This window comes from Pelodiscus sinensis, chromosome 3, assembly GCF_049634645.1.
Source record: "Pelodiscus sinensis isolate JC-2024 chromosome 3, ASM4963464v1, whole genome shotgun sequence".
In the NCBI taxonomy this organism is placed as follows: domain Eukaryota; kingdom Metazoa; phylum Chordata; order Testudines; family Trionychidae; genus Pelodiscus; species Pelodiscus sinensis.
This window is the reverse complement of record NC_134713.1, coordinates 35,881,135-35,895,293: the sequence shown is the minus strand read 5'-3', so window position 1 is coordinate 35,895,293 and position 14,159 is coordinate 35,881,135. Positions and strand designations below refer to the sequence as shown.

General features: G+C 41.4%; 1 protein-coding gene across 7 annotated transcripts in view; it reads right to left on the bottom strand.

Annotated features, from left to right (window-relative positions):
• The window catches only part of FBXO25 (F-box protein 25), a 68,170-nt gene extending 54,166 nt beyond the window's left edge, over positions 1–14,004 (bottom strand). For 3 of the 7 annotated variants that reach the window (XM_075923570.1, XM_075923572.1, XM_025188609.2), the window contains exon 1: positions 6,365–6,508. In XM_075923570.1, the coding sequence (XP_075779685.1) occupies positions 6,365–6,501 (137 nt within the window). In that variant the 5' untranslated portion in view covers positions 6,502–6,508. Of the gene's footprint in view, positions 1–6,364; positions 6,509–6,728; positions 6,802–13,686 lie in introns of those variants that run through there. The other 4 variants (XM_025188607.2, XM_006130969.3, XM_006130970.4 and 1 more) reach the window with 4 other exon arrangements.
• Positions 14,005–14,159: the final 155 nt, after the last annotated feature.

Below are 14,159 nucleotides of genomic sequence, written 5' to 3'. Positions count from 1 at the left end.
TGACCAAGAGCTGCAGTTCCCAGTATTCATGAACTTGGCTATTCACGGTGGTGAATACACCATGAACGGCAAGTGTTTCTGTATCTTTTTCATCACACTAAAGCAGTATTGTCTCCAACATGCTCATTTCTAATTATTTTGATATCTTAGACACAATGAGCACAATAAAACTTCCTTTACTCACGCCAATAAGCAAAAGCATGGCAAAATTGAAACCCTGTTTTTCCATCTCAGTTCCCATAAATGTATTTAAAATTACACCCAACAATCTCAGAGTTCAGGAACAATCCTATATCTATTTCTACATTATGCGGTTTAATTTATAATTAAATGGCTGCATGTGCCAGACTACAATTTTCATTAAGTCCTGATTTGACAGTCTGCCAACTGAATTACCTGAGGCAAGAGATGTTTAACCAGTCCCTCAGTTTCTAAGAAAGCCTCTGCTGTAACTATTAGATAATTATTCTCATTTAATTGATTATGAATAAATGTAAGAAGTATTCCAAGTGATTTACAAAGATAAGATTCAAAGGCAACTGAATATTTTCCCCAAAATAAGAATATGAGAATGGCCATCAGAAGTGTGTGTGTGTGGCTGGAAGGGGGTCTTACATTCATACATTTTATATTAAAAAAAACATTGTGTTTAACTTTTCCAAAAACTTTTGATTCAGAATTTTAATGCATCAATGCCTACCATCTTGTTTATATTGAGGTAAGAGGTAGAATACCAACACAGTAAACAGTAAAATAACTTTCAGAACTTTCAGAGTCAGATAAATTCTAGTTCTCTATATAACAAAACTGAACTTAAAGAAAAAGAACAAACACTTAATTCATTTAATCACAAATCAAGTAAAGCAACTTCACTCACCCACATTCACTTTCAAGCCTCTCCCTATGATGGATTATAGATGGAGAGTAACAGATTCATAGTTACTGTATATTGCAATTTAAGCCTAAAGAAACTGTCCATTATTTCTTTCAAGGATACTTGCTATGTATTTTATTTATTAATACAAAATTTTTCACTTGAAATTGATATTTCCAAAAGCCAGCAAACATTCAAGTACTGTCATCAGTGTTACGGTGGATTTTTGTTTTTTGATAAATCCATTTTCGAAGAATAGACTTGTTCAAAACCTGTCTAAAATGAAGACTACAGCTTTTGCCTATCCACTTACACAGATTGCAGTGAAAAAAAATCCAGACCACTCTGCATCTGGGATGTTAAAATAAGTTTATTTTTGTAAAAACGTGTAACTGTTGAACATTTCAGCAGCTACACATTCACATGCAGGCGGGAGCAGCTTTTAAGTTAGCTTCTCCTGTCTCCCCGCTCCCCCCCCCCCCCCGTATCGACTCCCGCCCACCCCCCCCCCACCCCCACACACAGCTGCCTCCGCAGGAGGTAGTTGCTTCTGGGGGCAGGGAAGAGACGAGGTTGTCGACTTGGCAGGAGCCAGTATTAGCGGGGAGTCAGCTTGAATACAGAAGTGCCTGGGGGAGCAGGAAGGAGAGGAGGAAGGTGCAAGTAACCATGAGGGTTACAAGATGAGCCCAGGCATTCACAGGTGTAGTAAAATATACTACTACTCAAGGACACTTACTACGTGCTACTTCCATTAGCTGAAATTAATCGTCCCCCATTTAATGAAGCATGATTCTTCCTCATTCAGCGCTACATTCCATTTTCAAAGGTAAGAAGGGGCTAATGGGATTAGTTGTTATTTGAAGTCTGCAATCTTTTTTGTTTCAAAGGATCTTAAGTGATATCCTAGAATCAGTAAACAAAATGGGATGTATTCTTGCATAAATAGTTACATATACTGTGTTTAACAGTGAGAACAGAATTCTATAGATGGAAAATCAAGTTTAAAGGAAATTGAGCAAAATTATTACAGGACAGATGTCAAGTCCACTGTAACTCTAAATATTTCATATGTAGTCACTTGGAAGTGCATGAGTTCACCACATCTGCATAGCACTTAAATTAAAATCATCCTTTTATAAATACATTTAGTTTCATGTTAAGATAAAACAGATTCTTAAAGATTTTTTTTTTCAAATAGCAGCAGAGTAGTTCCTTTGGAAAGAAAGCTATAGGCATGATCTTGAAATCAACTTTTAAGAGATCAATCTGGACCATTTCTAACTGTGAAGAGGCAAGCAGCAGAGTAGTTCCTTTGGAAAGAAAGCTATAGGCATGATCTTGAAATCAACTTTTAAGAGATCAATCTGGACCATTTCTAACTGTGAAGAGGCAACCTAAGGACACAAACAGAAATTAAGATTTTTTTTGAAAGTCAATACATTTAGGATAAGCCGAACAAAGTCCTTGACAAGTTAATGTCAGCTTACAAGAATAAAGAGATACAATTCATACCATATATACTAGGAAACTTTCATTACGTTAATAAAAAACCCCTCAAAGTACTACATAGAATGTAACAGTATCTTTCACAAAATGCTTCAGAAGTTAAGTTTCCCATTTTCATTTTTCAACTGCAACTATTAAAGAACACAGGCAAACGAGAAATCTTCTGAAATAGATCCTATCTGAAGGCAAGAGTTGATAAGATGAAGGGATAACTGAACACTGTTCCAAACAAGAACAGTTACTGTCACAGTCATACCAACAAAAGCCTAAAAAACTAGAAGAGTCTGTAGTAGATAAGCAGAGAAAAAAGGTATATAACAAAAACTTCAAAGATCTGAAATGTAGGCAAGTCTCAAGACAGGTTTAAACGAGATGGGCACATAAGTCACTCTTTTCTGTCAACAATTAAAGACTGCATTTTGTACATGGCTAATTGAGGCATTTGTCAAGCACAGGGTACCCTTCTATGCAAAGTTTTCTGTATTTGCTAATAAATTCCCTTTTCAGTTATTTTCCCCATACTCAAATCAGTCAATATACTGTGCTCATTTGTTCATTAATCACAGCTTTCAATGAACTAACAACTTGAATACTGTATGCTCCCTTTCCTCAGGATAGTAAACTGGTTGCACTTGAAGTCCTAACCAAGAGAACTGTCCCCTAATTTTGGGGAAAAGAAACCGATATAAATTGAACGAAAAAAAAAATCATAAGAGTTATCATAGATTGGATCTTCTTGGCCAGGCACCCTCAGGACCTGACTGGTCACAGATGAGGGATTTTGCTGGACCAAGAGAGATCATTTCTTGCCCTTTGCTACCAGCCTCACCCCTTATCCCGCCACTTTACTGGGCTCCCCGGCTCCCTTAATAGCCCAGCTGGGTTGTTCTCTGGACTTTCTGCAACCCCTCTTAACATTCCCCTGCAGCCCAGCTGATCTGCGCAGCACACTCCCCAGCTCCCTTGTGCAACCCAGCTGAGTCATGCATGCTAAGCTTCCCACTCCCATTCCGCAGCCTGCCTGGGCTGCACGCCAACCTTCCTGGCTCCCCACCTCAACCTCCAGCCCAGCTGTGTCACATGCACTAGGCTCCTGTGCCCCACATCCCCCTTGCATTGCGCTGGGCTCCCATCTCCCCTCACCCTCCCCGCAGAGTGCCCCGTAGAGTGCTGGGATTCTCTGATCCTGGAACATCTGTGGTCCTGCCAAAACACAAATATTGCCAGATGAGAGAGTTCCAGTTTACAGAGACGCAACCTGTATTTTACTCTCACATTAGCTAACATTTTAAATAGGATAAGTTTCTCAATAGAGCCAAACAGCCAAATGCACTCTCGACTCATTGTGGAGAATTTCCAGTAATAGCAACGAAACTTATGTATGATCATATTTACCACGTGATAGCTGTAAATTAAAACACCAATTAAAATCAATAGAAAAATTTCCAGCTCCCACTGAACTTGGTGGACCAGTGTTTTAATGCCTAATGTTTTAACCCAGAAAATGCTATCCATGCTGTTTGGTAAGTAAATGAGATACAAACAATGGTGACTAGACTCAGGCTTAATTTTGGCAAGAGTTCTGAAATCTGCACTATTAAAGCATCTTCATCTCTAGTGCTCCTGCTTAGAATACATTTTTATGACTGTCCCAAGAGAAAAGCTACAGTTGTAGTCATATCAGTCACAGAGTATTACAGACACAAGCTGGATATATATTTTATTGAACCAACTTCTGTTTGAGAGAGAAACAAACTTCAGTTCTGAAAAAGAGCTTTATATAGTTCAAAAGGTTCTCTCTCTCTCAGCAACAGAAGCTGGTCCAATAAAAGATTATTCAGCCTTGTTTGGTCTCAGAGAAAAATGCCATTCATGACATACTGTATGGCAGCTGTGAGCTGGACGACACTCCATTAAGGACAAATATGCTGCCATCAGCCTTCGCTTCTACTAGTGGCTAAATATGACCCCCATTTTCTTTCCAGAGATGATAAACTAACACACTATTTCAGATTATAAATGAAAGTCATTCTAATATTGCAAATGTTTAGGGATGTAAAATCCCGTTTAATCAATTAACTGGTTAAACATTATGTTTAACCATTAACCACTTAAACAAGAATGGGGGCTGCTCTGGTCAGGCTGGAGAGCCCTAGCCCAGGATGGATTAAATTTTGTTTAATCAACTAACTGATGGATTGTCCATCAACTAGTCAATAGGCAGGGGAGCCCAGCCCCAGGAGCTAACACCGCTGCGGCTCTACCTTTTAAATGTATTAAGAGCAGGCAGGAGACAGTGTGGAGGAGACGGGGGGGGGGGGGGCAGGAGAAGGACGACTGGCTTTTAAGCCATGTCCCCCCCCAGCACCAGCCCTTGCTCCTCCCTCTTGCAGCCTCAGGAAGCGACTAGTCAAGGGATTAGTCCACTATCTGATAAGCTTTTGCTTGCTGACTAGTTGCCTACAGTGGGCCTCGCTGGACTGGAGCAGCTCTCTGCCCGTTGTGGGCGGGGGGCTGCTCCAGCCCCGATGGTTAACTGTAACCAGTAAGCATCACCCATAGCCAGCTTTCTATCCATCTTACAGTCCATTTATCCAATCCATACTCCCTTAACTTGCTGGCAAGAATATTGTGGGAGACTGTCTCAAAAGCTTTGCTAAAGACAAAGTATATCAGATCCACTGACTTTCCCATATCCACAGAGCCAGTTACATCATCATAGAAGCTAATCAGATTGGTCAGGCATGACTTGCCCTTCGTGAATCCATGTTGACTATTCCTGATCACTTTTCCTCTCTTCCACGTGTTTCAAAATGGATTCCTTGAGGATCCCCTCCATGATTTTTCCTGGGACTGAGGTAAGGCTGACCGGTCTGTAGTTCCCTGGATCGTCCTTCTTCCCTTTTTTAAAGACGAGCACTACATTTGCCTCTTTCCAATCATCTGGGCTCTCTCTCTCTAGCTCCACGAGTTTTCAAAGATAATGGCCAAAGGCTCCACAATGACATTTGCTAACTTCCTCAGTACCTTAGGATGCATTAAATCTGGGTCCATGGATGTGTATGTTTAGCTTTTCTAAATAGTTCCTAACTTGTTCTTTCCCCGCACTTCATTGCCTAGTGCATTTGTCTGGGACCTGACCTTGTCCGTGAAGACAGAGGCCAAAAAAAAAAAAAAAAAAAGCATTGAGTACTTCAGCTTTTCCCACATCACCTGTCACTAGGTTATCTCCCTCATCCAGTAAGGGCCCCACACCTTCTTGCTAACATGCATGTAGAAACCTTTCTTGTTATCCTTCACATCCCTCGCCAGCTGCAATTCCAATTGTTTTCGCCTTCCTGATAACTTCCCTGCATTCTCGAGCAATATATTTATACTCCTCCCTAGTTATCAGTCCAAGTTTCCACTTCTTGTAAGCTTCTGATACTTATCAGTTAACCAGTCACATCCCTATGTTGTGTACCTTTTATTTATAGTAGACAGATACTATTAAGAATGTAAAGTATGCAAATTTACTAATACATCTAGAGCAGCCATCTGGCAAGTAGACACCAACCCAAGATGAAGAAATGTTACTTATAAAGAGAAAGGTAATTTGTATGAACTGCCATGCATTACTGCTATATTCTAAATGAGGATTTAATCAATAGTTTAATGAAGATCAAAACTTATTGTAATTTACTCCCATTACTTTATACATTTTGAATAAAAATTAACCACACATCAAGTGAGCCACTTCCCTGCCCAAGTTAGTTTTTCAGATAATTCCTTTTCTTATTAAGATACTGATTGCCATTCCGTGTTCAAGGTGCTTATGATAACTGTGTTGCTGATAAGTGCAGGTGAGAAGAATGTGCAAAACACACAAAAAAAGTCATAATTTGAGTAAGAAACTCTGTCATAGCAAATATTAACCTATTAGCACAATTTCTTCTACTTCCTGGCTGAATTTTATTCATCATTCTTTGTTCTGAAACTTACACAGAGTGACTGATGCTCTTGAGCTGGCTGTTCTCATCCTCAAGTTCTGGACTGAAGGATTCACATCTTTTCCAACCATCTTCTGTTTTAATCCATCTCCATCCTGGAGATCTCCAGTCTTGGCCCAAAAATGGCATGGCTTTCCTGTAAGCAATAAGTAGTTTATTCATTACAGGTATGATATTTAACTGAAATATTCCTGGACATATTTCAGAACCTCCCTCACATTTGTGTCATTACTCCACCCTTTCCCCATTTTAAAGGGGCAAGCAAGTTTCAGAAAAATTAGATTTCTACAGTTAACGGTGTCTGGCAAAGAAAAAAAATTATTCCCTTTTCTCTTTCATGATAAATAAAGGATTACCTGAAATTATAAAACAAATGTTTTACTGCATTAGAAATTCAGAAGTCATGTACCTTCCCCCACATCCCGAAATCTGAAAGAGATGGAGAATTGGTAAGTGTAACAAAGGTACAGCAGAAGCTGAAACCTGATTAAATTAAGAAACAAAGTGATTTTTATTCAGATCATTTAAGATGAACGATGTATTTAATGCAAGCAAGTCAAAAAGATCAAAGAAAACCTTGTTAAAGAGTCAAAAGCTCCTTCCATTAAAGAATTAGTGAGTTTCCAAACCATCATTCTTCATTTTCCAAGTCTCTCTCCAGAAAACAGGAAACATTAAACTAGAGATGTAATAGTATAGTTGATTAACCAACAAGCAAAGCTCATACGTTAATGCTATAGACTACACCATTCTCCTCCACCCGTACCAGTAAATTTTTTAGCAGGCTGGCCAGCAGCCCAGCTTAGTCCCTGCTTGCACTGGGTCCTGAACCTACCCCCACTGCGACTCTGCATTTAAAGTGTATTAGTAGCCAGGCAGCCCGGCTCAGTTCTGGCTCGTACTGGGTCCAGAAGCTCAAACCCGTCCTGCCCAACAGGCTGGCTGGGGACTACAGAATAGTCAACTAATGGATAAGAATTCATGACTATTCAATTAACTGATATTTCAAAGGCACTAATCTAGAACATATGTTTGAAAATTGTGGAGGACTTTTAAAACTCAGTTGCTTATTAAATCAGAAAGAAGGCATACAAATATCATCTCTCTCAACCCTCAGGTCACCTTCAAAGTACCTACAGTACAAAATGAACTATTTCTCCTGCTCATGCATTTTGCACAGGAAGAATTGCTAGGTTACAGATCATTAGTGTTCCAGAAGTGAGAGAATCTCATGAAAAATAGTAAATTAAAATTACTATGAGTGGGAATACACAGGAGTTAGAGAGAAATTTAAAAAAATGGAGACCTGCAAGCCAAATCTTGAGAATTTATTTATGAATAAAAGATAACTAAGTGATTCAGTGGATGTATATTTCCAAGAAGATATATTATCCACAATGAAAAAAGTTTGAACTTTAAGTGAAACACAAAAGAGTTTTCACACAATAAAATGCTAAGATGTCTACACTATCCCACAATTTAGACTATGGAAGTGTGAACAGCAGTGCACACCAAAGAGATGCACTATAATTCCCATCTGTGGCCTCTCACAGACATTTAAGTGTGTGCCCACAGCATCCACAGAGGGGAGTTATAACATGGTACCTCACTGTGCGCTGGTATTCACAACCCCTTACTCCAAGATGTGGGGCAGAATAAACATTCCCTAAGCCTGTAAAAATATATTGGAATAGGACAGATGAAAAACAAGTTTTGTCACATCTTTTCTTTGTATTAAAGAGATTGCCAATAAAGTTTGAGGTAGGTGGACAGAAGTGCAGATTCTGGAAAACTGACAAAAGTATAATTCAACTCTCCGGCCTTCCATGATTTTGCTCATACAGTAGCATGGTATGACGTTGTAAGGAACTACGCAAAAAAGAGGTGGTGATTTGGAATCAAGTTTCTGTTCCAGACTGAGGATCTAAATTTGGGTCTCGCACATTGGTTCCCAAATCACCGGGTTATTGGCTGTTAAGAGCACCAATTCCTCCTCCTGGGGTTTTTGTTCATGATGCCTATATACCCCTGTGCATCTAGACCCCAAATTTAAAATGTTTCAGTTTGATGTTTGGTTCATTTTGTTCCACTGTTATTTCCCCCCCCCCCCCCCCCCCCGCCATTTTGACCAAAAACCTTTGGATAAGTCTATTCAGGATCATGCTTCAGCCACCCTATTTTAGTCTTGTATTAATAGAGATCATCAACAAGCTCCACAGAGAAGTCCCATCATGCTCATTATCAAGTGAAGTACACTTATGATAGCTTACAAAAGTATGGAAACACAATTATCCTGAGAATTCTAATGTCAAGAGGAAGTAAAGACAATAATCTTAATTATTTGGTCAGTTAGACACGAGGCTGAAGACAGTTATTCATGTCTGAAATTCTAAAATCTGTTTTAGAGATTTTGTACAAGTCTGGTAAGAATTGAAAACATTTCATAACATTTTCAATAGAAAATTATTTTTTTTAAAGTATGTTGTTTAAAAAATGTTTGGGAAAAAAATTCTATGTACTGGATTTACTGCTCTCCTTTTTTCTTTAAGTGGCAAAAGGAAAAATGAAACCATCTAAATTTGCCACTAACTTCTCAAACTTTGGAAAAGCTTTAAAAATGTATAGAATGGTAGAAGGAAAGAGTCTAGATTTCATTTTATTGTTTTCAGTGGTTAATCAAACATTGAAAGGAAAAAAAAATCAATTTTCAAATCTGAAGACCCAACAAATAATAATTTAAAATGAGAATTTTCCATTTTAGTGCTTCCTGATTTTTGAAGGGAAAAGGATCAACATACACGTATCCTAAAAAAATTGTTTGATAAACACCCTTGTTTTTCCAATGGAAATTTTAGTTGAAAATATTGAACAGCTCTGCTTAGAGAGCCATTATTCATCTTGTCCAGCACAAATTTTAAATGGCGTGCTGACCAACAATTTAGTACACGTTATGCAAATAGCGTAAGCTGTTTATATTTTCCTGGATTCCTTAACGACAACTTGGCCACAATATTCTGTAGAGTGTTTAAAAAAAAAAAAAAAAGAGAGAGAATGCATATGAGCGACAGTCAGTTGGCATTGCCGGTTGGCTGTTCCATCAGATCACATAGTCTTTAACCAAAGATTAAGCTTTAATTCTTGAAACTCCAGGACAATCCTGGAGGTTGCCAACCATAGAATCAACAGTATTAGAAAAGAATATGTGAAGCCTTATTCAAGACGCTTCTCATGTTCCTATTATCTCAGGCGTACGTCAATGTTATGCTTCTCCCTTCAATTTCTCCTGATTCTGACTTGCAGCTTCTAGCAGGTGAGTTTCAATTTTAAATGTCTGCAGGACTGTATCCCTCCCCAAAGAAGTCTTTCAATCATGTCTTTCGACCGCATACATTGTGCTGTACTGAAAGCAATGCTGTTCTTATAAAAGGTTGTTTTACATTTCTTATCAAGGTACAGTAAAACTCCGATGGTCCGACATCTGATGGTCTGGCACTCCTGATGGTCAGGCACCATCAGGAACCTGGAAGTGCTCCGGGCAGCCGGACCATTGAAGCTGCTCTGCCCCCAGCTTCCCCGATTCAGCCGCTGCTAAAACTGATCAGCGGCTGACTACAGGAAGCCCAAGGTAGAGCTGCTCTGCCCCGGGCTTCCTGGAGTCAGCCGCTGGTCAGTTTCAGCAGCAGCTGACTTGGGTACACCTGGGACAGAGCAGCTGGGGTGCTACTAGGTTGGTCCAGTAGTGTCACTCCTCGGCACTGTGGGACCAACCCGGCAGCCCCCCAGCTACTCTGCCCCAGGTGTCCTGATTTAGCCGCTGCTGAAACTGACCAGCGGCTGACTCCAGGAAGCCCGGGGCAGAGCAGCTCTGCCTCAGGCTTCCTGGAGTCAGCTGATGATCAGTTTCAGCAGCAGCTGACTTGGGGATGCCTGGGGCAGAGCAACTGGGTGCTGCCGGGTTGGTCCAGTAGCACAGAGGAGCGGCGCTGCCGGACCAACCTGGCAGCACCCCAGCTGCTCTGCCCCAGGCCTCCCCAAGAGCAGCTGGGATGCTGCCGAGTTGGTCTTGCCGCGCCAAGGGTCGGCGCTACCGGACGAACCTGGCAGTCACTGAAACTGACCAGCAGCGACTGAACCATGGCAGAGCCAGACTATTGGAAGGGGGAGCTATGAGGGGTCTGGCCCCAGACCCCTCATAGCCCCCCCCCCTTCCGATAGTCTGGCATATCTGATAATCCGGCACCCCTGGGTCCTAAAGTGCTGGATTATGGGAAGTTTACTGTATCTAGCTTTTAGGTGTTTGTGGCAATCACCAACTGAGCTATACCACTACAGTGTCAATAAAAATAGAGCCTGCTACGTTAAGACAATGTGTGAAGTGCTGCTGTAAGAACTGGAACACAGGCAAAGTAATCACTCACAAAAAACACAAACTGGTATCTCATTACAAGAAAGGTACTGACAATCTGGAAAGCTTTCCGAGCATCAAAAGTCATTAGAGACTAGATGGAATGATTTGAGGGAGGAGGAAACAAACCTTTGCAAACTGTTCATTAGGCAACATTTGTACCAGACAGGGATATTGACTAGATGAAGTAGTACAATTAATACTGTAATTATGCATCTATTTATGGAGAAAACTATGGTGATCTCAGAAGCCAATGCAGTTCTGTGTCATTTTTAGAGTCTTTAATATATCAGTACTTCCATCAAAGTAAAGAAGTATTCTAGATTAGAAGATATTACAAAGAAAATTCAATTTCATTTTTTTAAAGCAATGTTAGCACGAGTTGAACCTTTCTAGTCCAGCACCCTTGGGACATGACCAGTTCTCAACCAGAGAATTTGCCAGACCATGGGAGGTCAATATTGCCTACCAGAATTATCAACACTTCCACTGCTTATTGGGTTCTTGGAACAAATGTAGGGGTAAATTAGAGCTAAATAACAGTACAAAATACCAAGAGCCAGGACTGGTTGCTGTAAACAAACTTTATGGGTGTACCCAAGTTTCCAGTGGTCCCATAGTATGTGGACACTCAGCTAACTGAAATCATGCTGGACTACAGATGTTGCCAGACTAGAGAAGTTCAATCTATAGTACCCAATCAAGCCCTACACAAAATCACAAAGGAGTAGCTGAACCTCTCTGTACTGAATTTCTTCATTACCTTAATGTTCCAGTTTATGTTCTTAACATGTTTTTATAAATGTAGAGGGATTATTCACATCCACGAAGATAAACAGATGTACAGCAATTAGCAGGATTGGGATCTAAAATTGTGTCATTCAAATTTTACATTAAATAGGAAGGATATGATTACCAGTGAAACCCAATTAAAAGAGTGAATAAATTAAATTCTTAAAGAGTTAAATGTACCTTTAAGCTCTTGAACTTTGACAATTAGCAGACAGTCAGTATAATTATGCACAAACCCTCCTATAAAAGTTGTATCTGCTTTAAAACAGCATGCCTTACTATACATGTTCAATAAACTCTTGATTAGTTGATAGGCCTTAAAGATGACTTGTAAATCACTGGGATTAAAATCGCACTCCTACTGAATTTGTATTTCCTAATGAAATGTGTTCTTTATCCCTACAAAACAGATAACTGAATTCAAGCTTTTAAAAAGTACTAATGAAAGTGATAGGCAATACTTCTGTTGCTCCTACACAAACTAGTATTTAAGACTTTGTCTCTCAGTGCACTTTTATGACCTCCCATGCTTAGGGCAAGTAAGCATACTTCTATTTCAGAGGCAGAAAAAAACCTAGGAAACCAATTTAATTAGCAATAAAACCTTTGTGGAGAAAGCCATAGTGAGAGAGAGCCACAGAAAGCCAGTAACTCCATGTGAGATTAGCACAATTACGTGAATTGTGAATTCAAAAGAACAAAATATTCTCATCCTGTGCAATATTAAAAATATGTCTAGCTCTGCCTGAAAATGCTGCAACATGGTTTCCATCTTTAGTTGAGATATATAGACCATTAGTTGAGACACAGCCCTTTAGTATGCAGAAACCTGCTTTCATAGACTTTGCTTCTCTCCTGCAGCATGTAAAGCTCCAACCTCTTACTGACATTAGAAAACAAGGGAGGCTGCATTAAGGAAATAAGACCCAACAGGGCACTCAGAAAATGGTCCAGTTGTAAAATTGGGACTTAGATTTGATCCTCATTTCCTGGAAAATGACTAACATAGCCCTCAGATGAACAAGATTTGGCCACTCCTGAGATCATCAGTTTAAAGAGCTACCAGCCTGCATAAACCCACACACCTCATACATAGAGTGAGATCTTCATGATCTTATTACCTCATGCAAAGAAAACTAGCACCACCACAAAAAAAGTAGAGTTCTCTAGGATTTCTGAATGCTGGACCCATTATATTTAGTTTTCCCTCACAAAGTTATCCTCCAACTTCACACAAGATATAGTTTACAATAAACTTGTTTATTTAAATGTGCAGTGACTGGCACTATATAAAGAACAGATATTGTTTAGCTTCTTTGTTTCCATGCATTTACAAGCACAAACTAGAGTCAATTTCTTGATCTTTTGGGATTCTACCCTTTCCTGAAAGGGCACAGGAAATCATAAAGTCTGTTTAACAAAGCATTTCCGAGACTTTTTCTTTTGGTGGCGCGGACAGAGCATCACACAGGCAACTGACAGAACCAGAATTCCCATTCGGAACAGGGTATGCTACTAAGTCATTCTTATGGAGAAATCCCCCATCAAGCAAAGAAAGAAAAATGTGATCCCAAGTTACTCCATCCCTTCCTGTTGAGCACTGTGCACCTGGAGGATTTCCCTACTCAAAAAATCACCTCCTCATTTTCACGGTCTTCCATCCCAAATCTCTAATGCCTCTCGTCACAGACAGCTGCCTCACTCCAACCCTGTCTGCCACTCTTAACCCCGACCACTTCCTCTTTGCCTTGAACTCACCATGTCTCCCTCCTCCTCCGTTTCTCTAACCTACGGGCTCCCAAACGTGCCCTGCTTTTAACTATCAACCATGACCCCAACAACCCGAAGAATGTGTTTCCAACCGCCGTCACCCCTCATTGCCCGCCCCACAGCTCGCCTAGTCCACGCTCCTCCCGTAATCCCAGCACCCTGTGCCCGTGCTCAACAACACAGCCCAGCCCTCCCCGCCCCGCCCGTCCCAACCCCCCAATCCCTGCCCCCTCCCACCTCAGCCCAAGCCCGGCCCCAACCCAGTCCTCGTCCTCTCCTGACCCCGGCCCCGGCCTAGCGCGCGCTACCGTGGCCCCGACGCAGGCCCGAGGAGACGCGGCGCCCACCTGGCGAAGCCGCAGCAGCAACAGCTCAAGGCTGTTGACGGAACTAAGGTTGGGGATGAAATCCCCGCCCCCAGCTTCCCGCTGATTGGTTACTTACGGCTGGGCTTGTTGCTACCCAGCAGCACGATTTTCGATTGGCGGCGGGTGTTTGTGACGTCACGCGCCCGCAAAGCCCGCCCTCGTCACGTGACTGAAGGACGCGAGAAGCACATGTCAATGTTTTGGTTGGTGGGAGGGAGGGAGAAGCCCGGCCCCGCCCTATGGGCGGGGCAAGGGGCGTATCCCGTGCCCTGAGGCTATGAGAACAGTTGCCCCTCCCTCACTCGCGCCTAGGACTGGTCGTTGCGCCAGGGGTCGGTCCATTGTGATGTCACTAGCTCAGCTTTCCCTTACTCCTTTTACGAGCCTATTCGCTGGGGCTGCTTCCCGCCCCCCACGTGGCGCCTGCCTTGAGGAGCGATCTGAGCGCGGCC